Here is a 21,554-nt window from a genome sequence, read left to right as displayed (position 1 = left end):
AGATGCATTTGCTATGAGAGATGGAGGGCAGGGTAGGATTTAAAAGCACAAAACTCTTAAAATTGCTTTGAGCACAGGGTAGTCTGAGGGCTGCAGATAGAACTGATCTCCTAGAAACACCAGAAGCTGCCTTGGGCTATGTGACACCACTGGTCCATCAAACTCTGCATTGTCCCCACACTGACTGGCAGCAGTGGCTCTCTTTTCAGGCAGGGGAGTCTCCCCCCCAACTCTCCCTAGAAATGACCTGGGGGGCTGAACCTGGGACCTTCTGCCCTGCCCTTGAGCTACGCTGCTTCCCCTGAAAAATAAGATTCTAGTCCTCATGTTTCTGAATGAAGGGCTGGTCTTAACTGGAAGCTGCCTTATACTGAGTCAGACCCTTGGTTACATCTAGCTCTGTATGGTCTGCTCTGACTAGCAGGGGTTCTCTGGGGTTTCAGGCAAGGGGGTCTTTTCCCAGCCCTACCTGTAGATGACATGATGGGGGGGCAGTGTTTGAACCAGGGGCCTTCTGCATGCAGAGCAGGTATTCTACCACTCTCCTGCCTCAGAAGGGCCTGGCTGGCGCAAGCCAGAGCCTGAATAGTGGGGACAGGGATGCATGCTGCAATCTCTGCGCGCAAGGAAGGCAGGTGGGCTGAAGTAGTGGAGGATGAGTCGGGGAAGAGAAGATGCCGCTTGCTTTCGAGGACTTGTGCCCGCCTCAACCCATTTCTGGGCCTCTTTCTGGACAGGTGTGTCCTCGGGAACACTACGATCCTTGCTGATTTTGCCAGTGAAGAGGAGATCAGCCGCTTCTTTGCACAAGGCCAGTCTCTCTCCCCCTCCCCTGCCTGGCAGTCTCTGGGCACAAGTCAGACCCGCCTGGGGCGCCTCGATGGCTCCCACGCATTTTCCAACCGCAACGACCTAAACAGCCACTGGAATGGTGCTGGGCTTTCAGGAACGGGCAGCGGAGACCTCCACGGCACATCCCTCTGGGGGAGCCCTAACTATTCCACAAGCCTCTGGGGTTCCCTGGGCAACAACGACACCAGGGGAGGGCTGAGCAGCCCGTCCCCCCTCAATGCTTTCCTCTCCGTTGACCACCTGGGGGCCGGAGGGGAGTCCATGTAGCCACCTCTTCTTCTTTCAGTGAACAAAACTGTGACCTCAAAGCAGCACTAAATTTGGACTCCCCCGCCCCATCCCTCCCCGCCAACCCGCCCTCCCCACTTGCAGCCTCCAGGGGTCACCTGTGGAAACGGTTACTTCGTGCGCACATTTCCTCCCCTCTTTCCCCGCCCCCTTTGTTTTAGCCCAAAACATCCCAGTTTGAATACTTGAATCGTGCAGGCCAATAATTATAATGTGAAAAAGTTATAGATTTTACACTTCCAGGATATAGTGCTATACATAGTTTAAAGAAAAAACAAAACTACGTAGAATCAGCTTGCTTTTCATGTGTTCCATCGCTTTTTTATTTTATTTTATTTTTATTTTTTGCTTTGTGGATTCATCATCATTGTCATCATCATTCTTACTATTTTTGCAACTTGCTGATGATGGAGTTTGAGCTTTCTTAGGCTTTGCACAGACTCTGCCCTTCTCCCTGCCCTACAATCGTCAAGGTGGGGGCAGCAGCAGCAGCAGCTCACAGGTGGCGCTTCCTGGAGGACAGACAGAAGGATGCTCCTTGCTTTGGACCAGGCTGTGTGCCCCACTATGCCTTGACGCCTGCCTGCCCACCTAGCCGCCACATGGTGGTCCTCCAGCACCCAACAATCGAATGATGAGACTGGTACCTAGGATGCCGAGCGGAAAAGCCTTGCACCTGTTTGTTCATGTGGAATTAAACTAAAGAATGGAGCTCTGCAGTTTCTGAAACTGCACGCACAGCTATGACTGGCAACCCGGCCTGCTTGTCTGGGCAGGGGGTCCTGCACTTTCAATAGGCGTTTGGTATTTTTGTTTTTGTTTTATTTTGGGGGGGCTCCTGTGTTGGGGTGCTGCCTTGTTTACAGAAATCTTTTATTTTCCTTTTTTTTCTTTTTCTTTTGAGAAACAATGTTTACTCGACCATCACTTAAATATTTTTTAAAAACAAAAAAAAATTGTGGATGTTAAAAGATGCTTTCTATCTCTGGGAATAACGAGCAGTGTTTGGCCATGTTCCATTTGTGTTTTTTCTATTCCCACCTCCTAAATCTAAGAGCATGGCTCTCAGGAAAAACCAAGGTCCCTACGTAAAACTCCTTGTAGTTTCTTATAGGAAAATAACTTTTAGCACTGATTACTACTTGCTCTGTAAACCTTCTTCTGCCAAAAATTGCTTCAAATCGCTGGAGTTCGACATTCTGTGCTTTCCAATGCTGTCTTTTTAATAGTGTGGGGTGGGAGAGGGGTGCTTGGCTCTTAATCTCTAGTTTCCCCCCAATTTTTGTAAAGCCGGCCCCCTTGTTCCTTTCCTCCTCCCCCTCCCCCCCCCTTTGGTGTGGCCCTTCTTCCTGCTCTCGTGACTGTGTTCAGTGTTTAACCTTAAAGCTGAAGTAACTATGCAGACTGTAACCAAGAACTTGGGCTTACAGAATTTTGTTGTATAAATTTTAAATGTTTTAAAAGTTCCTGCAAATACTTTTCTTGTGAAAGTGTTAAAATCATCTTCTCTTTTGCCACAAATGGTGTTATTACCTGAAGCTTGTTTAGTTGGAGGATGAAAGACTAAACAAGGATAAAAAAAAGAAACGAAACCAATTTTTTTAACTGTGCTGAAAGACGCTCTCATTTCATTGCCTTGATTCTAACTGTTGTGTCTGAAGATGCAAAAGTCGCCAGTGGCTTTTTAACTGTTTACAAATAGAGTGTGATTGTAAAATGTACAGTTTGGGTTGTGTTCTAATTATGAAGTTTCTCCAGATATTAATAAATCATGACATTTTTTGGCTGCTTACCATGGAACGGTCTCATTCGTGATTTGTATTGTTTGTCCGTGTCTCTCCCCTCTCCCCCCCCCCCCGGGACCCTCCGCTATTGGTGCACAGGCAGATTTGCTAGATTATGCTAGGTTAACAAGGGTTTAGTATATGTGTGTTTCTTTTTAGGGCCAGCTCCCACCTTGACAGGACACTTAGAAATTGAGGAGCGTGTGGGGAAAAAATGCTGGGTTTTGGTTTGTTTGTTTTTAAACTCTGGCGTTTAATACTTCCACTACAGCGACTTGCACAAAACGAAACAGTAACTGCTCTTCCTCCTTGCCCTTTAATCCAGTTACTTGTCCAGCTTTTTCTGTCAAGGAGATCCCTGTCTCCAGATAGGAACTAACTCCTGCGTCCAAATAGGAACCAACTGCTCAGACTTGTCCCAGTGTTGGATTCCAGTGCTGTGCTGTTCCTCCCAAGAGTAACCACTCGTAAAAATAAAAATAAAAAATCCAAACCAAACCAGTAAGGCTAGTTTGCTTGATGGTTGAGCCTCCTCAAGCCTTTGCACTGAAAACTGACATTGGCCACCTGCCTTGATGGGCTTGCACTGCTCGCAGGGTTCAAAGCCACCTCAATCTCTGAGCTGGTCAGGTAGAAATTAAAAGGTTGGTTTCGAGCACGTTGACACGTCCTGTGTCTGACTGGAAGGGTTCAGGCTGTCCAGCTTCTCTCCAGGTTGACCAGCTCCATTCCCTCGCAGTAAGAGTGAGGCCTCTGGGCTTTGTGCTGTGGAAAGGAGAGAGAGTGGGGCTCCAGGGATTGTTTTGTACTGGGAATGCCACGGGGGGCTAATTTGGCTGAAAGGGCCCAACCCCTCTCTCCCCTTCCTGCTGATTTCTGTTATTATTTATTGAATTTAAATACCACCTTACACCTGGGGGAGGGGGTCTCAGGGTGTTTCAAAGAATAAAATCAAGATATAAAACCACAAAATACATAATAAAAATAAAAACAACGACACAATAGCCCCCCTCCAAAAAAAGCACATTTTAAAAGGGCATAGATCAAAGGCCTGGTTAAAAAGGACCGTTTTCGCCTGGCACCTAAAGGTGTATAATGAAGGCGCCAGGCAAGCATTCCACAGATAGGGAGCCATTGCAGAGAAGGCCCGTTCTCATTTTCTAGGGCCAATGAGCAGATACCACAATGTAGGACACTTACTTTATGGGTGAGCAGCCAGACAACTTACTAGTTGTCGCCAAACTGATGGAGTGACCTTGAGCAAAAGTCTCTTCTCGTAGTCTCCACCATAATCAAGTTACATGAGCAAATTTATATCTTATACCCTCTGGCCCCCTTGGAGATTCATCATAACATGCAAATAAGGTTTTTTTTGTTTTGTTTTGCAATATGGAAAAGAATAGTTGTGTTTCATCAGAGTTCTGTGCCAAACTACCCCGTGCGCTTCCGTGCCAAAGCGCCACCTCTCCAAACTAGAGACCCACAGCCCAGGGAAGTGTGCCTGGGCCTCACTCACCACTTGCTCCCTGGAGGGGTTGTGCAGAGCAGGGCAAGGGCTCCACTGAATAGGTTCCATGGGCCAGCTGGAGACGGAGACTTCACTGGCCTTCCCGGAGTCTATCATAGGGTCGTTCATGCTGTTGGAGCTCACGTCCCAATGGTTGTAATGAGCGCTAAAAAGATTGGAAGGAAGAAGATGCAAAATGGGAGGAAGCCATATCTACACATGGGGCATTAGATGCAAGGAAACACACATTAAAACGTGGAACACCCAACTCTCTTCCTTGGAAGCCCATGACTTTCCCCGAGGAATGAAAGTAAGGCCAGCATTTTGCCACATCCTGCTTAAAAGTGATTTAAAGCGCACCAGAATCAACTACGGTGGGGGTTCAGGGAGAAAGAGTTGTAGATTTTGTCAAATGCCAATGCGGTCCTTCCACCGGCTTTCCGACCACTCCAGGGTTCACCAGAGTTTTTGGAAAAGGGGAAGTAGCACAAGTAGTTGTGCTGCAACTATTGGATGCAGCCCAGTGTCTCTGTTGATAGGAACTACTGCCATGGTGCATTCTCAGGAAGGATATTCGAGGTGGCCTGCTTCTGAATAATGAATACCAGTTGCTGGAAACCACAAGGTGGAGGGGGCTCTTTTGCTGGGGTGCTGCTTAATGGATTTCCCATTGGGGCACCTGGTTGGCCACTGTGGGAACAGGGTGCTGGAAGGGATGGGCCCCTGGTGGCACCCCTTTGGCCTCATCCAGCAGCTGGATCAATGCTCCTATTCCAAGATTGGAGGAGGCGGGGCTGGGGAGAGCAAGCCGAAGGGAGGAAGCAGAAAGTCAGATGCTGCCTTGGGAAAAGCAGCCAAGAAATTGGAGCGCAAGGCTGCAGTGTGGGGGCTTATCTCTGCATTTCTGCCACTGGTTATCAAACTTCCTGAGTTCCTCTTTCCATGGCGCTGTTAGAGGCCTTTATGTTTGGGGAGGTTTTTTCCCTTTAGCACCAAACAAACCAGCATAAGTGGAAAGTTTATGCCAGCTGCTTGGCCTCAGGCCAGCCAGGAGGTTAGCTGTGACAATTGAAGGTCAGTCCTCTGGGCTCAGCCTGTCCTTTCCTTGGGGAGTTCCCACCTCCCTGCCCAGCTTGCTCTCCACCCTGCTGGGCTATTGCCTGTTGCTGGAGATTAAGCATGATTTGCTTGCTGGGGGGTGGGAAGTCGCTAAGCAATGGAAGTCCTTTGCATATGCTAGCCTATATGTACAGAGGGCAAATGAAGGTGATTTGTGACATCCAGCGGCCCTCTAAGCAGAGCATCTCATCTTTTAAAAAACAGGAGGATGAATTTGCAATTGCCAGACACAGAGGAAGTTGTTTTCACCTGGACAGAACCGCTGGCCCACCTACAGTCTCCTTAACTGACTTGAGAGCGGCTCTCTGGGGTTTCAAGCTGATATATTTTTTAAATGGGCGTTGGCTTTTACAACCCAACTCTCCATCAAGGGATTTAGATTCCCCAGAGTCCATTGTCAGTCAGAGAAGAATGGGTGGAGGTAGGAACCAGTCAAAGCAAAGCACATCTTTATTTTCCTGTTGCAACTGAGTCCCCCACCTTTGCACGAAGGTGAGGAGCATCCAGAACAAAGGTGTGTACGGTCTCTCCCAGCCCTACCTGCAGATGTCGCTGGGGATTGATCCTGGGACGTTCTGCATGCCAAGCAGGTGTCCCATCACTGAGAAACTTGATGCTGGATGACAGGGCACCTCCCTTTCAGAAACTAAACACTGTATGCCCCTGTGCCATTGCAGTCCTTGACCCCCTTTTCACCAGAACCCTTCGTGCTCCACCCCTTACATCACCCACCATGGCTGCAGTGATGGTTACCTCGGCCGGCCTGCGGCCCCGATGCAGGGGGCATCCTGTGGCTGCTTGCAGTAGCCGTCGGGGCCCATGCAGTCGTCCTGGCAGCTGCAGCAGGCTGTGTCCAGGATCTGCAAGTGCAGCAGTTCTTCCGAGTTGCTGAAGGCCGGGTTGTCCAAGGAGACTGCTGAGGCCAGCCAAGGCTCCGACCAGTAGTGGGCCGAGACATCGTCAAGGCGGCAGAAGCGGCGGTAGCTGGAGGGGTCAAGAGTTTATGATCCCTTTATGTTGCTATGAGTCATAGAATCGTAGAGTTGGGATCACTGAGGGTCATCAAATCCAACCCCCCATGTAATGGAAACTAATCTAAAATCCTAATACTGTAAATACAGTTATTTTAAAAAGCAAAAACAAAACATGCTGAAGCAACATGTTGTTGGGAAGTCCTTGGTAATTAAAAAGTATATGCTGGTGGATGGTAGGAAACCTCATAGCAGTTTAGAAAAAGAAATTATTAGTAAAAGAAATTAAAACATTCAAAAAAATTAAAATGGCCAATATACGCACCATCATTCTAAAAGCCTGAGCAGGGTTGTCTAAACAAAAATGTTTCTAGCAGCAGGCACAGAAAAGAGTACAGTGGTACCTCGGGTTACATATGCTTCAGGTTACATACGCTTCAGGTTACAGACTTTGCTAACCCAGAAATATTACCTCAGGTTAAGAACTTTGCTTCAGGATAAGAACAGAAATCGTGCTCTGGCGGCGCGGCGGCAGCGGGAGGCCCCATTAGCTAAAGTGGTACCTCAGTTTAAGAACAGTTTCAGGTTAAGTACAGACCTCTGGAACGAATTAAGTACTTAACCCAAGGTACCACTGTACAATGAAGGTCCCTGCCCGATGTCAAGAGTCTGGGAGTTCCAGACCATAGATGCTGCCACACTAAAATATCTATTTCTTACAAATGTGGAACAGGTATATTGTGACACCTGTAACAGTGCCAGTTCTGCAGGTCAAAGTGGTTTAGAGGATGTTTATGGGGGTTAGACAAGATGCCCACAGTGAGACCTTCTGCCCAGTCTTTTCATTCTAGGAGTGAGATTGCACTCTGCATATGCTCAGAGCCTAGAAAGGGGATTACACTCTGCATATGCTGAGAGCCTGTAGCCAGAGATTCAATGAAATGAATCCCCCCCTGTCTCTCTCTCAACACAAAGCTCAGTTACACACTCTCTACCCCCTCACACCCCACCCCCGGATTTCCCTTGGAGTTCAGCCAGAAGCTGCTGGCTGTTTGCTTTTCCCTTGAAAGCAGGCCTGGCGGGAGGAAATAGATCCCTCAGCTCAGCCTAGCAGCCCCCATTCCATTTCCCACCCACCCGCAGCCCCACACCAGATGGGAAAAGACAAGAGCCCTGAGATCTATGGGTGAAGGGTGGTATACAAATCTAATAAATAATAATAAGGGAAGAGCAATGAGTGAACAGCCCCTGTGAGCCCAACAAGGCCCAGAGAAAGGGAAGCAGCAGAAACTCAGCACTGCAAACAGCCCCTGTGGGTGCCCTTTCTAAGAGAAGAGGTTAATGAGGAATGTCGTGAATAGGGGGGAAGACATCATAGAATTGCAGAGCTGGAAGGGACCTCTAAGGGTCATCTAGTCCAACCCCCCTGCAATGCAGGAATCACAGCTAAAGAAGCCCAGACAGGTGGCCACCCAACCTCTGCTTAAACACCTTTGATGAAGGAAAGTCCTTCCTCTTCCAAGGTCAGGGCCAGATTAAGACCTTTAGATGCCCTAACCACTTAATTTTGGGTGCCCCTATATATATCCGATTCAAAATACAAAATTCAATTCAAAATATGAACAATAACAAACCATAAAATAAAATTTTATTTATTGAAATGAAACAAAACCTGCAATAAGGATGGAAAATAATGCTTATCTTTGTGTACTTTATATTTGAAAAGTTTTCTCCTGCTTTTTCTAACTGCAAAGTCGAGGGTCAGATCCTCAAAACTAATATTACCTTAACGCATCCACTTCTATACTTAGTAGAGATAAGACATCAAGCCTGCCTTGTTGCACAGTTGTGCTTTTGGGATTTTTAATATACAGTGGACCCTCTGGATAGGAACTTAATTCATTCTGGCTATCCGTATGTACCCTGAAAAGTCCGCAACATGAGGCGCTGCTTCTGCGCACGCATGTGGCGTGATAGAGCGCTTCTGCGCATGCGGCGAAACCCGGAAGTATCCACGTGCAGGTTTGCTGTGTTCACAACCCAAAAAAGTTACATTACCCGAAGGTAACGTAACCCAAGGATCCACTGTACTTCAGCTGAGAAAACAAATGCTCAGGTGAGCAATTTGTGACCATTTATTGTTAAAAATCCAGCTATGGAAAATGTCTAACCCTAAACCCCTTCCCTTGATACCCTAAGCTTGTGCTTATTTTGCTCCACGTTTAAACCAGCCCTGTCCAAGGTAGCCAGTGCATTGATTAAACTGGCTGGGAAGGCAGGAAACCAATGGGAACAGTGCCCCAGTTTCTCTCCCTTCCTTCCACCTCCATGGAGTCCAGGAAGGGAGGAGAAGGGACAGGGTCTCACCTGCTCTTGGTCTGATCCGCTCTGGCCTCCAGCAGCAGCATACGAACCCGGCGGATCACCAGGCCGGCAATGGCAGCTCCGACCACCACCAGGCTCAGCAAGAGGCCGCAGGCCACCCCCAGCAAGCCCTGCTGGGTCACCTTGTAATCGCAGCGCACCCCCAGGAACCAGAAGTCGCTGCCCACGGGACACCTGGGGAATGAAAGGGGGAAACCATCAGACAGAGGCCTTGAAGGCAGAGACGTGTGTGCAGGGGCAGAGGGACTGGGCGCAAGGCCAGTGCGCCATGGCACTCACTGGCAGACAGGTGTGTGGTTGACAGCGTGTGTGCAGATGCCCTCGTTCTTGCAGTAGTCGCGGTGGCACGCAGAGGTGCAGACGGCACTCCCGTCTTCCCCGGTGGAGACGCACTCGTAGCCGGCTTGGCAGGCGAAGAGCACGGAGCAGAGGTCCAGGTGCCGCTCTGTAGGAACAGGCAACAGCTCAGTGGCAGAGCCCCTGCTTGGCATGCAGAAGGCCCCAGGTTCTGTCACCAGGTAAGGCTGGGAGACACTCCACCTGAGAACCCTGGAGAGCTGCTGCCAGTCAATATAGACCTAGGTGGGCCCACTGGCGAAAGGCAGCTAGCTTCTGATGTGTCAATGGAAAGCAGCCACTTTGTTTAAAATCTTGAGGACTAGAAACTTGTGGGGAGGGAGCCATTGCTCAGTGGGAGAGCCGCTGCTTTGCAGGTGCGCAGGTTCTGTCCCCAGCGGCATCTCCTGGGCAACTGATGTCGGCTGGGTTGGGAAATGGGCAAATTGCCTGTCGGCAAAAGCTTACCCAGCGTCGTGCTCTGCAGCACCCGGGCATTGCCAACCCAGAGCCCCGGCCGCAAGCGCTCCGAGAGGGATGAGCGATTCAGGGCAGCCCACAAGCCAGGAGCCGCTACCAGGAAGAGGGCATCAAATGCCACCACCACACTCCCGGGCCTGCAAAGAGAATAAGAGAATGGTAGAATTGCAGAGGTGGAAGGGTATCTAGTCCAATGCAATACACGGAAGGTGGCAGCAGGGGCAGACCCATCTGAGTCCTGAGATACACACACACACACACACACACACACACACACACACACACACTGCCATTCCTAACACAGGAAGTTTCAGGGCCCTGTCATCACCCATAAGCGAAATTATTTTGCAGGGACAGGTTTTGGAAACGTGACTCATGAATGCACCAAATACTTTAGGAAATTGCTTGAGTTCCATGAGTTTTTAAAGGCCTTCCTGCAACCAGCCTCTCCTGGTGATCCAACTCTGCCTTCAGATGGAGCTGGCCAGTAGGTTGCCTTTTCCCTGCCCACCTCCTGCACCCTCAGAGATTCCTCAGAGTCATCAAGGCCTTCCTGATGTCATCTGCCTTCCAAGGAGCCACCCGGGACCATTTTGAACTTTTGTATTTTCACCTGCCACACAGTGGTGTCAGTCATCTTGCCCTCCCTGAGCCCTGGGATACGGCAGACAAGAAAACCCAAAGAGAGAGGTGGGTGGATGGATAGATACCGGATTGCCTTCACTTCCAGTCGCTGAAATCCCGGCAGAGAATCGAAGAGAGGTGTGACCTTAGAGAGAGAAAAGGGGAAGGGGAAGGAAGGGTAGTCAATTAGTCATTGATTTATGGAGCTTCCATCTCCAACCCTTCACCAAAACAGATCCCAGGGGGGTTTGCTAACATGAAATAAATCACGCATAAAATACAATTAAATTATAACACCTGCAACAAAACAGACACAATTTATTTAAAAAATCCCTCAGGTATTAAAACAATGAAGCATCATCAGTTCAAGATAATAAACTCTAGGAGGGGCTGGAGAACCTCAGGCCTGGAGATGAAATGTGGCCCTCCAGTCCTCTTCACCTGGCCCTTGGAACTATCATCAGGCCCCACCCACTGTTCCCAGGCCACACCCCTCATTGGCCCATGCTTCACGCCCTCCTTGAGTGCTTCTGCCCGAGCGGAATGATTTCCTTGTGCAGTGGTACCTCAGGTTACATATGCTTCAGGTTATATACGCTTCAGGTTACAGACTCCGCTAACCAAGAAATATTACCTCAGGTTAAGAACTTTGCTTCAGGATGAGAACAGAAATCATGCTCCGACGGCAGCAGGAGGCCCCATTAGCTAAAGTGGTCCTTCAGGTTAAGAACAGTTTCAGGTTAAGAATGGACCTCCGGAATGAATTAAGTACTTAACCTGAGGTACCACTGTACTCTAATCATGTCTCTTGCTTGCCTGGATGAAGATGAGAGGGAAGGGTGCATAGAAACTAGCTGAATGTTCAAAGGCCAGATTCCCATATGCAGCCCCGCCAACTTTTGCCTCTAGGCCTGCCTCGCCCCCATGACCCATAGCTGTCAACGTTTCCCCTTTTTTAAGGGAAATTCCCTTATTCCGAATAGGATTTCCCTTTAAAAAGCTATGGCATGGCCATGTGGCCCTGGGAAGGTTGACCAGCAGGGAATGTGGCCTTTAGGCTTCAGGACCTTGGACAACCCAGTTAAAATCCCACCCAAGTCCTGGGTAAACAGACACGGCTAACCCACCGTTTCATTGACGCTGAGCACCAGGTCCTGGTACTCAAGTGAGTCGGGGTTCCAGAAGCCTCTGGAAAACTCCATGGCCAGGACCAGCTCACAAGGGATATGCAGGAGAGTGGCTGCAGGAAGGGAGTAGAAGGAAAATAGGACTCACCTCAGCCCAAGGTTGGGGGTGAGGGAAGGAGGGAGAGAGAGAGAAAGAGAGAAGAGATTCTTTAGTAGTGATTCCTGCTTTGTACCTTCCAACTGTATGAGTTTACCATTCAATTACCACCTTCAGAGCCCCAAGTGATGGCAGCTGCCACAGCATGGCAGGATGGTGAGGGTGGCTCCACCTGCCCCACAAGTGTAGGGAGCACAGAGGCTGCAGGCTTATAGCATTAAAAAGGAGAGCCAAGAGTCTCTGCAACAGAAAACTTGATTCAAAGAAGCCAGTGGCCACAGCTGTAGCTGGACCAGGAGAATGAGTATAGAAACTGAGCATTTCTTACAGGTTTTTCATTTTATGCCCATGCTTGTGGGTTTCCCACAATGGGTGCTGGGTCAGCCATTGTCAGAACATGGTGCTAGGTGGGGTCCCATTTGGCCTGACCAGGAAGTCATCTTATGTTTTTACATTCAGACCCAGACCAGCTTAGTTCCAGCAAGGTGGTGGGGCCTCCTGTGTGTTAAATTCTACCTGGGGGTGACTGGTCCATTAGGGCAAATGGGTACAGCTACCATACACCCAGATTTCCCCAGGAAAATCCTCTGCCAGCCCCCACCTTCTGTCTTTTAACTTAACAACCAATCCAGGGGGCAGCCCTGGCTGTCCTCTTCCTCCTCCCCACTTCTGTAAAACTCATCAGGGGAGAGGAAAGCGTTGAAACTAGAATCAGTTAACTCCAGCTATTTGTGACCTCTCTGCCTTCAGCCTTACCAGGCCCAACAGGCACTACAGAATCATAAAAAGGTGTAGAAGGGACCCCAGGGGCCACCTAGTCCAGGCCCTTCAATGCAGGAATCAGAGAGAGAGAAATCCGTGTCAGATGGCCAACCAAACTCTGCTTAGAAACCTCCAATGAATGAGAGCCCACCGCCTTCACAGACAGTCCTTTTCAGCCCCCACTAAACCTCAGTTTACAGGGAACTCACCTGCCACAGAATCCCCTCCTAGCTCACCAACCTTGCCCCCCAGCTCAGCTCTGCTTCCCTCCCTCAGTTTGCAGAGAGAGGTGCCCCACTGACCTTTCAGGCGGGGCAGCTGATTCTCTGCCACAAAGACCTGGTGGGCTCTAGGGCGGCCTTCCCTGGGCACGGCCGGCTGCAGTTGTGTTGTGGACTTCTCTGGTGTGGCTGGCGAGAGCCAGGTGCTGGCAACGAGAGGTTCCTCCTTTGCAGTGCTCTTTGGTCCTGGAGCTGGCAAAGGCGGCTGTGTGTGCCCACTGCTCCCTGTCGGAGTGGCTGTTGTTTGGACAAGGCCCTCCAGACTAAGTGGAGAACGGGCAATCTCCCTGATGGAGCCACCTTCGGCTGTGGCGCTGGGCCTCTTCCCCCATTCCCAGCTCCTTGTCCTGCCTGGAGAGGTCCACAGCCGGTGGGTCACGGGCATGGTCCCAGTGTCTCCTATCTTGCTTGTGGGCACAGCTGTTCCAAAACCCAAACTGGAGGAAATGGCTGCTTGGGAGTGAAGCTCTGGATTCAGTGAAGGAGCTGTGCTCACATCATCTCCCTCTGGAGTGAGCAAGGCAGCCTCAGAGCCTGCTGGGGTCTTGGTTGGGCTGGGAGTCCAGCCAGCGGGGGCACCCTTTCCTGAGAGGCTGCTGCTGCTGGTGAAGGGCTCTGCTGCCTCTGTGGCTTGCCAAAGGGACCCCTCTCTTGTTGCCTGCTGGGTGGGGCGTGTTGTGGCTTTATGACGGCCCTCCCTGGCGTCGCTAGGCACCCCTGTTCTTTCTCTGTAATTGACAGAGACCTCCATTGGAGTGGGGACCATGGTGGGCGAGGTGCCCTCTTCTGCAGTCCCCTTGGGTGTCAGCTGCCTTGGCTGTGAGGATGGCTGTACAGGATCGCCCCCTTTCATGGGCCAGGCACTGCCAGGCTCCGAGGGGCTCTGAGATCCAGGCTCTTCTGTGGCTGTGGAAGCCCCGCTGGAGGCAGTCTCTGCAGCCATGAGCAGGTCTGTGGAGTTCTGAAACATGGGCACGTCTGCACTGACATGCCCACCTGCTCTGGAAGCTCTTGGTTCTTCCATTACACCACCTGGGCCCACAGACGAGGTGAGCAATGTGGACCCAACAGGGAGGTTGCTGGCAGAAGCAGGATGGGTGGCAGAGTCCGCCAACCTCAGGGGCAAAGCTGTCCCCAAGTGGAAAGATGAGGATGAGTGGGGAGCCACCTCTGTACGATGTGGGGATTCTGCAGAAGTAGGCTGAGCATCCACTACAGGCTGTGCTGCTCTCATGGCTTCTGTGGAATTGTGCACCAGGGCTGTTCCACTGGGAACAAAACTGCCTGCGCTTATGGCTTCCTGGGTCGTCTCCATCGTGTGACCCAACCCTGCCCGGGATCTCAGCAGCGTTGGGGGTGGAGCAAGGGCGGAGCCAGGATCAGAGGGTCCCACGGCACCCCAAGACTCGTGAGATCTGGTTTCTGGCTCCACGCCTGGTGTGCTGCCCCCTGGCCCCTCAGCACCCACCACAGATGGGGCTGTGCTCCAGCCCTGTGGCAATATTTGTGTTGTGATGGTTGCCACATCCTCTTCCTGGGCTGCCCCAGTATCAGCCTCAACCGGCTGTGGAGTGGAAGCCAGAAGAAGGGTCCCCTGAGTTTCTGCAGTGGGTGACTGGGTCTCCTGGGGCCTCAGGCTGCCAGCTCTGGTGGGCATCTTCAGGTCATCTGTAGGGCCCACGCTGCGTGTCTCATTCCCACCTGTCGTAGCACTTGGGGGTCCCTGGCTCTCCGGCCAAGGGTGCTGAGGCTCAGCCTGGGTCTGTGTAGCAGCTTGCACTTTGGAGGCCAGAAGCAGAGCAGGGCTGGTGGGTTGCCAGACCTCAGGGGCTTCCTCTCCAGCTCCAGGGCTGGAGGATTCTTCCGGAAGAGAAGAGGGCCAAGAATTTTGACCTGCAACATCCTTTGGGGAAATGGGCCCAGGAAGCAATACTGAGAAGGTCACAGGCTTGGTTGTGATGAGGGGTGGACTTGGTTGGGGCAGCCCGCCAGCCCCCAATGTGCTCTCTTGAGTGGGGAACTGAGTGCCTCTCCCAGTGGCAACTGCTGCTCTGCTTTCTTCCACCTCTGTTGGCCTCCTCGATGTTTCTTCTTGGCTGGCATCAAGGACAGCAGATCCAGTCTGCACGTCTGGGTGCCACGCAGTGGGGACAGCAGCAGCAGTGGATGAGAGATGATGCCAGGTGATGCCAGAGGGCTCAGCGCTGCCATGGAGGAGGGTCTTCAGCATCTTACTGGTGCTTTGCCCTACAGATAGTGAGTCCTGCAGCCCAGAGAAATCTGACCCTGTGGGGTGGAGGGAAAGCAGAGGCAGTGAGCTCCCTGGGAGGAAGTCGAGGGGCAGCACCATCTTCACTGCCACCCCTACAGGCAGAAAAGCGAAGGCGTCTACGGGATCTGAGCTGCAAATGTCAGCAACTGCCCTTTGTTCAACCAGACGCAAGGAGGTTAAAGCACCGGGAGGTACCAGGCAGTGGTGTTGCGCTGATGCTACACGCTGGCAGCCCCGGGAGGGTGAATAAGCCAAAGCCCCCAAACCTCCTGTTCCAAAAATGCATTTAAACACAGAGCTCTCTCGGTGCAACTGTAAAGCTCCCTTGTTATTTTTGCAATTGGATGCTGGATGTACAGTGGTACTTCGGGTTACAGACGCTTCAGGTTACAGACTCCACTAACCCAGAAATAGTACCTCGGGTTAAGAACTTTGCTTCAGGATAAGAACAGAAATCGTGCTCCGGTGGCGTGGCAGCAGCAGGAGGCCCTATTAGCTAAAGTGGTGCTTCAGGTTAAGAACAGTTTCAGGTTAAGAACGGACCTCCGGAATGAATTAAGTTCTTAACCCGAGGTACCACTGTAGTTGTTTATGCAACCTTGCTGTATTTATAGCACTGAAGTGTTTTGTTTTGCTTTTGTCTGGTGTTCTCTATACTGTTGTGGTGTTTTGTTGCTATTAGGAAATTATTTTTGCACTTTGATTTTGAAATGCTCTCCTCTTTTCTTTGTTGTAAGCTGCTTTGAGCATGGAAAAGCAGCATACAAGGAGAATGAATGAATGATTTGCTTTTGATCTGGTTTTGCTGATTTGGGGGTGGAGCAGCTGCCCTGCTTCTCACCAGATTTCTGCACCACGCATGGACACCACACACACATCCAGACCATAGTTACACAGCTCTCAATCCCAAGACGAAGTTGGGAACCAAAACCTTATGCAAGAACATGGGGTGGAGCAGAAATCTCCCCCCAGCCTCCCAGGGGCCACAGCGTAGCTATTGGGTAAGAATGGCTCTGGAGCTGCCGTCTCAGTGGCAGAATATTCGACAGAAGCCCAGCTAATAATCCAGAACAGGCACTCAAGACAACCCACCCTGATATTCTGCATCACTCTCTCTGTGTTGCCAAGGCAACAAGCTTTCTCTGGCACAGACCGCTATCTGACACGGCTGGTTCGGAGGAGGAGGCTGGCATCGTGTCTGCTGTGGAAGAAATCCACGTTTTGTACGAGGAACTCCTGGATCCTCTGCATTCATATGCTCACATCCGAGACACAGGACTTGACGGGTGGGGGCAAAGCAGAAGGCAGTGACCCCAGGGAATGAGGAAGGGTGTGCATCAGCGACTGTAGGATAAGTGCCACAACTCTTCCCTGCATCCACACACACACAGCTGCGATGTCATCCATCATAGCGAACATCTGGATTCAGGCAGAGCATCATGCACCCCATAGTTATCAGTCTCTGATAGGCTTACAATGACTACTTCTCGTCTGATTGCCAGTGGGGAAGGAAAATCTTCCCTCCCGCCCCCCCCCCCAAGCAGCCAGGTTGTCCTTAGAGCACTGCATGTCACTCATACAGATGGACTGAGAGAGATAAGCCCAGGCCAGTAAGAGCCTGCGGTATATTAAGCTGGCAGCCAGACCACCGGGCCAGTCTAGGCTGCCCATGACCTCGCTGATTAAGAGTTGAGTGAAACCTTGAAGCCTTTGCCCTCCTACTCTCCACCTAAGGTTGAACAATCAAAGAGGGGCATTGTATCAGCCCTGCATCTCTTGTCCTGAAGACGGGGGCAGAATACGGCCCTCCATGACTATCTGGCCCTCACCTGCCTTGCCATCTCCTCAAGTGCCCTTGAAGTGTAATGATGACACTTTGCTTGCCTGGATGGAAGACAAAAGCTGTGCAGAAATATCTGGCTTTTGTGTGGCTGGAAAGTAGAAAAGTGGAGAATGGTGGTGGAAACTGCTGTTTTGCCTCTGGCCACACTCACTTTGACCCACGACTCTGTCCACACCTGGCATGTGGCCCCCATAAGGTTGCTTGTAAGGCAATGTGGCCCTCAGGCTCAAAAATGTTCCCCACACTTTGTCTTACAGAGGGGAAACTACATGCCTAGCCACACTCTTCCAAAGGAACAGAGTCATAACTCGCTGCCCTCCTCCCATCCCAACCTAGAGATGAGCATCTAGATGCCTGTTGACCATGTAAGTGTGCTATGAATTTGTCTGGCATTGCTTTATTCTAAACACAACCATGTGTCAAGGGCGAGAGCTTCGTTCCTCCATCGATGACCCTAAGCAAAGGTAAAGGAGAGTTTGGGTCACTAGCAAGAAGTTTTTGTTGGGGTTGGTAGGCAAGCATGAGATGGACATATTTAATCTAGGGATTGTGAAGGAAAGTTAGCCAAGGATGGGAGCCCCAACAATTCTGCTGGGATCCCACAGAGGCAGCTGCTTCCTACTGTGGTTCTGTTGCTTTTTTCCTCTTGCGTAATATTTCCATTCTACTCAGTCTAGGAATGCAGCTCTAAGAAAGATACCCAGCTCTGGCACAAAGCCAGCACCAACCCCAAAAGACCTGCCTGCAGCTAACTGCACACCCACACAGATACATCCTCGCAGCACTATAAGGTGAGACGATGTCTTTCTGGAGTGGAGATAGGAGTCGAGCAAGGGGACAGGCGGCGGCAAAGGTGCAGATACCTGTAGACAGAGCAGCACCCTGCAGATCAGACACCTCCTGGAACATAGCAAGGGAGGAGAAAGAAGAGCCATGTGCAGAGTGCTCCTTCCTGCCCCATGAAGGAGCCACAACCAGCCTCCCAAACATGGCAGACATTAGGAAGTACATGGGGCCTCGCAGCCGGGCATTATCCTTTGGGGTAAGACTTGGGGGCAGAGGTCCGGGCCCCTCCCCACTTAGCAGAAGGAGCAGCTGGTTTCCCGAAACACAGCAAGAGCAGCGTGGGACATTTTGAAGCCAGTGAAAAAATGCACATGGCCATCTAAAGGGCATGGTGCTTGCAGGTGCTTTAAAGCTATGAACTCCATTGTCCACAGCTGGAGGCTGCTGTGCTTCTGAATACCAGTTGCTGGAAACCAGAGCAGGGAAGAGCACTCTTGGGCTTGGGTTTTGCCTATGCGTTTCCCACTGGGGCATCTGGTAGGCCACTATGAGAACAGGACGCGGGACTAGATGGGCCACTGACCTGATCCAGAAGGCTCTTTTTATTTTCTTATTTTCTTTTTAAAATTTGACACCCTCTTCTACTTTCTGCCTTCCGTTGTTTGTCATTGCTGCAGCACCCCCTGCGGTGCCATTTCAGCTCGGCACACAGTATGGTAAAAGGTAAAGGGTAAAGGGACCCCTGACCATTAGGTCCAGTCGTGGCCGACTCTGGGGTTGCGGCGCTCATCTCGCTTTATTGGCCAAGGGAGCTGGAGTACAGATTCCGGGTCATGTGGCCAGCATGACTAAGCCGCTTCTGGTGAACCAGAGCAGTGCACGGAAATGCCATTTACCTTCCTGCCGGAGTGGTACCTATTTATCTACTTGCACTTTGACGTGCTTTCGAACTGCTAGGTTGGCAGGAGCAGGGACTAAGCAATGGGAGCTCACCCCGTCGCAGGGATTAGAATTCCCCTAAATCTGCCTCTGATGCTGCTGTCCTACCTTACTAGGCTGTTGTTGAGATTAAAATATGAAAAGCCCCAAGAACATTCGAATGCACTAAACAATTATAGTACTGCACATGGCCATCATACTTATGTAAGCAGTTTAGCTATTTTTTAAAAAAATTAAGTGTGGCATGTAAATCTTCCTAAATGATGAGCAATAATTTATTAATGACTGGGGGTGTGCAAAAATGTTCCCTGTTGGTAGACCAGGTGTATCTTCCATGAAGGAGGGGGTGGGGAGCTACCCTGTGGCTCCCAGATGAAACCGAGCTCTCATCACCCCAAACCAGCACAGCCAAAAGTCTAGGATGATGATGGGAGATGGAGTCCAGACACATGGGGGGGGGCACAGACAAGCCACTTCAGTGATCAAAATTGGGGTGGGGGCGCCCTGCAGCACCAGTGACTCCCAAATTCACCCACCCCACACCAGCCCCAGGTTCAGACCTGCCAAATCTCCACCACCCACACGGGATACCCGCTGCTGGCAGTTCCAGGCAGGCAACAAGTGGGGGAGTGTGGGGGGTCCTCGGGCGAGCGAGACGCCTTGTTGGGGTGCCCCATGCCTGGGGCCACTTGGCTCCCCCAGCGGGCGACCTTCGGCTCCAGCGTCCCCAGCGGTGCCCAGCACCTCAGCCGGCAAAGAAGGGCTGTTGCCCGATTTTGGAGGGCGCTGGCAACATCATCCAGAGAAGCGGGTCTCTGAGCGTGTGCAGAGAGCGCCCTAAGCCTTGCCCACCCCGGGCAGACAGTACCCGACGGGGCGGGGTCTTCCCCGATGCCAAGGACAGCGAGACCGATGGCCAGCCGGGCGACCTTCTGGAACCCTCTTGAGGGAAGGAACAAAAAGAGAAGAGGTCCTTACCGGAGGAGGGGGTGATGGCGAGGCCAGGCTGAGGGGTCCTACCGGCGCCTTGCTGCTCCCCGCGGGGCCGCCGACGCTGCCGCCCGTCTTCCCGGCCGCCCCCCTCGAAGTCCACCTGCGGCGGGTCTGGCAGGGCCGCCGCCGCCTCCTGCCCCTCGACGGCGAGCGGCTGCCTGGGGAGGAGATCCGAGCAGGGGGGCTCCTCGGGGGCGGCCGAGGCGTCCAGGCGTCGCTCGCAGCCTCCGGAGTGCCCTGCGCGGAGAGAGACAGAGGAGGGCAGGAGAGGAGCCCGCGGTACCCCGCGGTGCCCGACGGAGCGCCCGGCCCACCCCGCGCCCCCCTCGCCCGCGCCTTACCTGCGGCGGCCAGCAGGGCCAGGAGCGCCACGAGAGAGAAGCGGAGGCGGCGGCAGCAGCAGCAGCAGCGGCGGTGGAGGTCCATGCTGCGCGCCCGGCTCCCTCCGAAGCGCGCCGCCGTCGCTGCCAGGAAGCGGAGCCCCCCCCCCCCTCCGCCCTGCTCGCCACCTCCCGTGCGCGACACGAGCCAGCGAGCGCGCGGCGGGCACAAAAGGAGGAGGCGGAGAAGCAGCAGCAGCAGCCGCCGCCGCCGCCCCAGACCCGGAAAGCGGAGCCCCCCGGCTTGGAGACGGGAAGTCCCCGCCTGCCCCCAACTCCGGGACGCCCGCGGTGGCACGACGGGAGGAGGCGAGGGAAGCAGCAGCCCCAGAGCTTGCCGGCGCACATGGGGAGGAAAAGTTGCTCTCTGAGCATCTGCAGAGTGCCCTGACTCCCCACGCCTCCCCCTCGAGGGAGGGGCGTGTGGGGCCGAGAGCAGCCGAGGGGGTCTCTTGATTGCCCTCTTCGGGGCAGCCGCTCGGGGACTTCGACTGACGCCCTGCTAGGTACTTCAATCCCAGGGACTCCCTGGACCTCTCGGAGCCTCCATCGAGCAGGCCAGCTGCAAGGACAGTTCAGGCACTGGTGGCCAAATGTGGCACATCAGGCTTCTCTCTCTGGCCCTAGGGAACACCCCCCCTCCCAATGCTCCTTCCTCCTTGGCTGAAATGTCTCCTTGAACTCTCCAATGCCTTAGTTTGCAGAGGTGCAGGTGGGGAAACTAGCTTACCGTAAAGAGGGAAAATTAGCATTAGTTGCTCTGGCATTAGGGTGCCCATCATTGTTATGTGGTTGTCCAGAGGAGCAAGTGGAAAAGTGTCCCCACCCCAACCCCTCTCCCTTCCTTGGAAACCATGAAGTCACCTCCACCTGGCAGAGCAGGAGCAAGAGGCCTTGGTAGCTGAGTAGTTGGCCACCACTATGTCCCATCATGCTAGCTCAAGGAAGGGTGCGGTGTGGTCCTGCCTGTTGGGGGCCCACAACTCCCACTATCCCTGGCCATTGGCCATCATGGCTGGGGCAGATAGGAGCTAAGGCTTCCTGGTGGGCCACAAAACCCTCACGCCCCTGCTCCAAACACAACAGCAGAGCAAGTCCCAACAAGGCAAAGCTCTTGAATTGGCAGGAACTGGCCTCAGAATACATGGGGCTCCAGAGGGCCTTTGCAGAGAATCTAAGCCAGGGATGGGTGTGGGGACCTCTGGGCCAAAGGCTCACAGGACCCTCCCTGAGCCATAGTTTCACCCCTCACCAGCTCAGCTTAGCACATTCCTTGAGTTTTTCTGCCTGGCTGGAATGTGTCCTTGAACTCTGGACACAAAGTCTGGATGGAGGATAGAGAGGGGTGTGTGTAGAAATCAGCCTGCTGTACAAAAGGGAGAATTCACATTCATGGCTCCACCTACCTTTGCCTCTGGCAAGTGGCCCCTCGAATGCAGGCCTCAGGCTGAAAAACGTTCCCCTTGTCTGACCTGAGAAGAAGACTCCCTTCAGGAGTCCCAAAGCGGCTAACAATCTCCTTTCCCTTCCTCCCCCACAACAAACACTCTATGAGGTGAGTGGGGCTGAGAGACTTCAAAGAAGTGTGACTAGCCCAAGGTCACCCAGCAGCTGCCTGTGGAGGAGCAGAGTTGCGAACCCGGTTCCCCAGAATACGTGACTCTTAAC

General features: G+C 52.3%; 2 protein-coding genes across 4 annotated transcripts in view; one reads left to right on the top strand and one right to left on the bottom strand.

Moving 5' to 3' along the window:
- TNRC6A (trinucleotide repeat containing adaptor 6A) overlaps positions 1-2,940 on the top strand; it is a 40,484-nt gene extending 37,544 nt beyond the window's left edge. For both annotated transcript variants that reach the window (XM_081170806.1, XM_081170805.1), the window contains one exon: positions 738-2,940. In XM_081170806.1, coding sequence (XP_081026932.1) covers positions 738-1,119 — 382 coding nt within the window. In that variant the 3' untranslated portion in view covers positions 1,120-2,940. The remainder of the gene's footprint in view (positions 1-737) is intronic.
- Positions 2,023-20,452, bottom strand: LOC308573667 (uncharacterized protein). Of its 2 annotated transcripts, XM_081170842.1 has the most exons (11): positions 19,848-20,452; positions 19,492-19,743; positions 12,695-14,959; positions 11,474-11,586; positions 10,433-10,491; positions 9,711-9,859; positions 9,186-9,351; positions 8,889-9,080; positions 6,304-6,534; positions 4,441-4,597; positions 2,023-3,689 (listed from the first exon to the last, which is right to left on the bottom strand). In XM_081170842.1, the coding sequence occupies exons 1-11, from the start codon at positions 19,930-19,932 to the stop codon at positions 3,615-3,617; spliced, it is 3,744 nt and encodes a 1,247-aa protein (XP_081026968.1). In that variant the 5' UTR covers positions 19,933-20,452; the 3' UTR covers positions 2,023-3,614. The 2 variants fall into 2 exon arrangements, with proteins under 2 accessions (XP_081026968.1, XP_081026969.1); XM_081170843.1 differs by lacking the exons at positions 19,492-19,743; positions 19,848-20,452 and adding an exon at positions 16,775-16,876.
- Between the last annotated feature and the right edge of the window lie 1,102 nt (positions 20,453-21,554).

Source organism: Podarcis bocagei, assembly GCF_964188305.1.
Source record: "Podarcis bocagei genome assembly, chromosome: 14".
Taxonomy (NCBI): domain Eukaryota; kingdom Metazoa; phylum Chordata; class Lepidosauria; order Squamata; family Lacertidae; genus Podarcis; species Podarcis bocagei.
The sequence above is the reverse complement of the archived record's forward strand: the minus strand, read 5'-3'. Positions and strand labels throughout refer to the sequence as shown.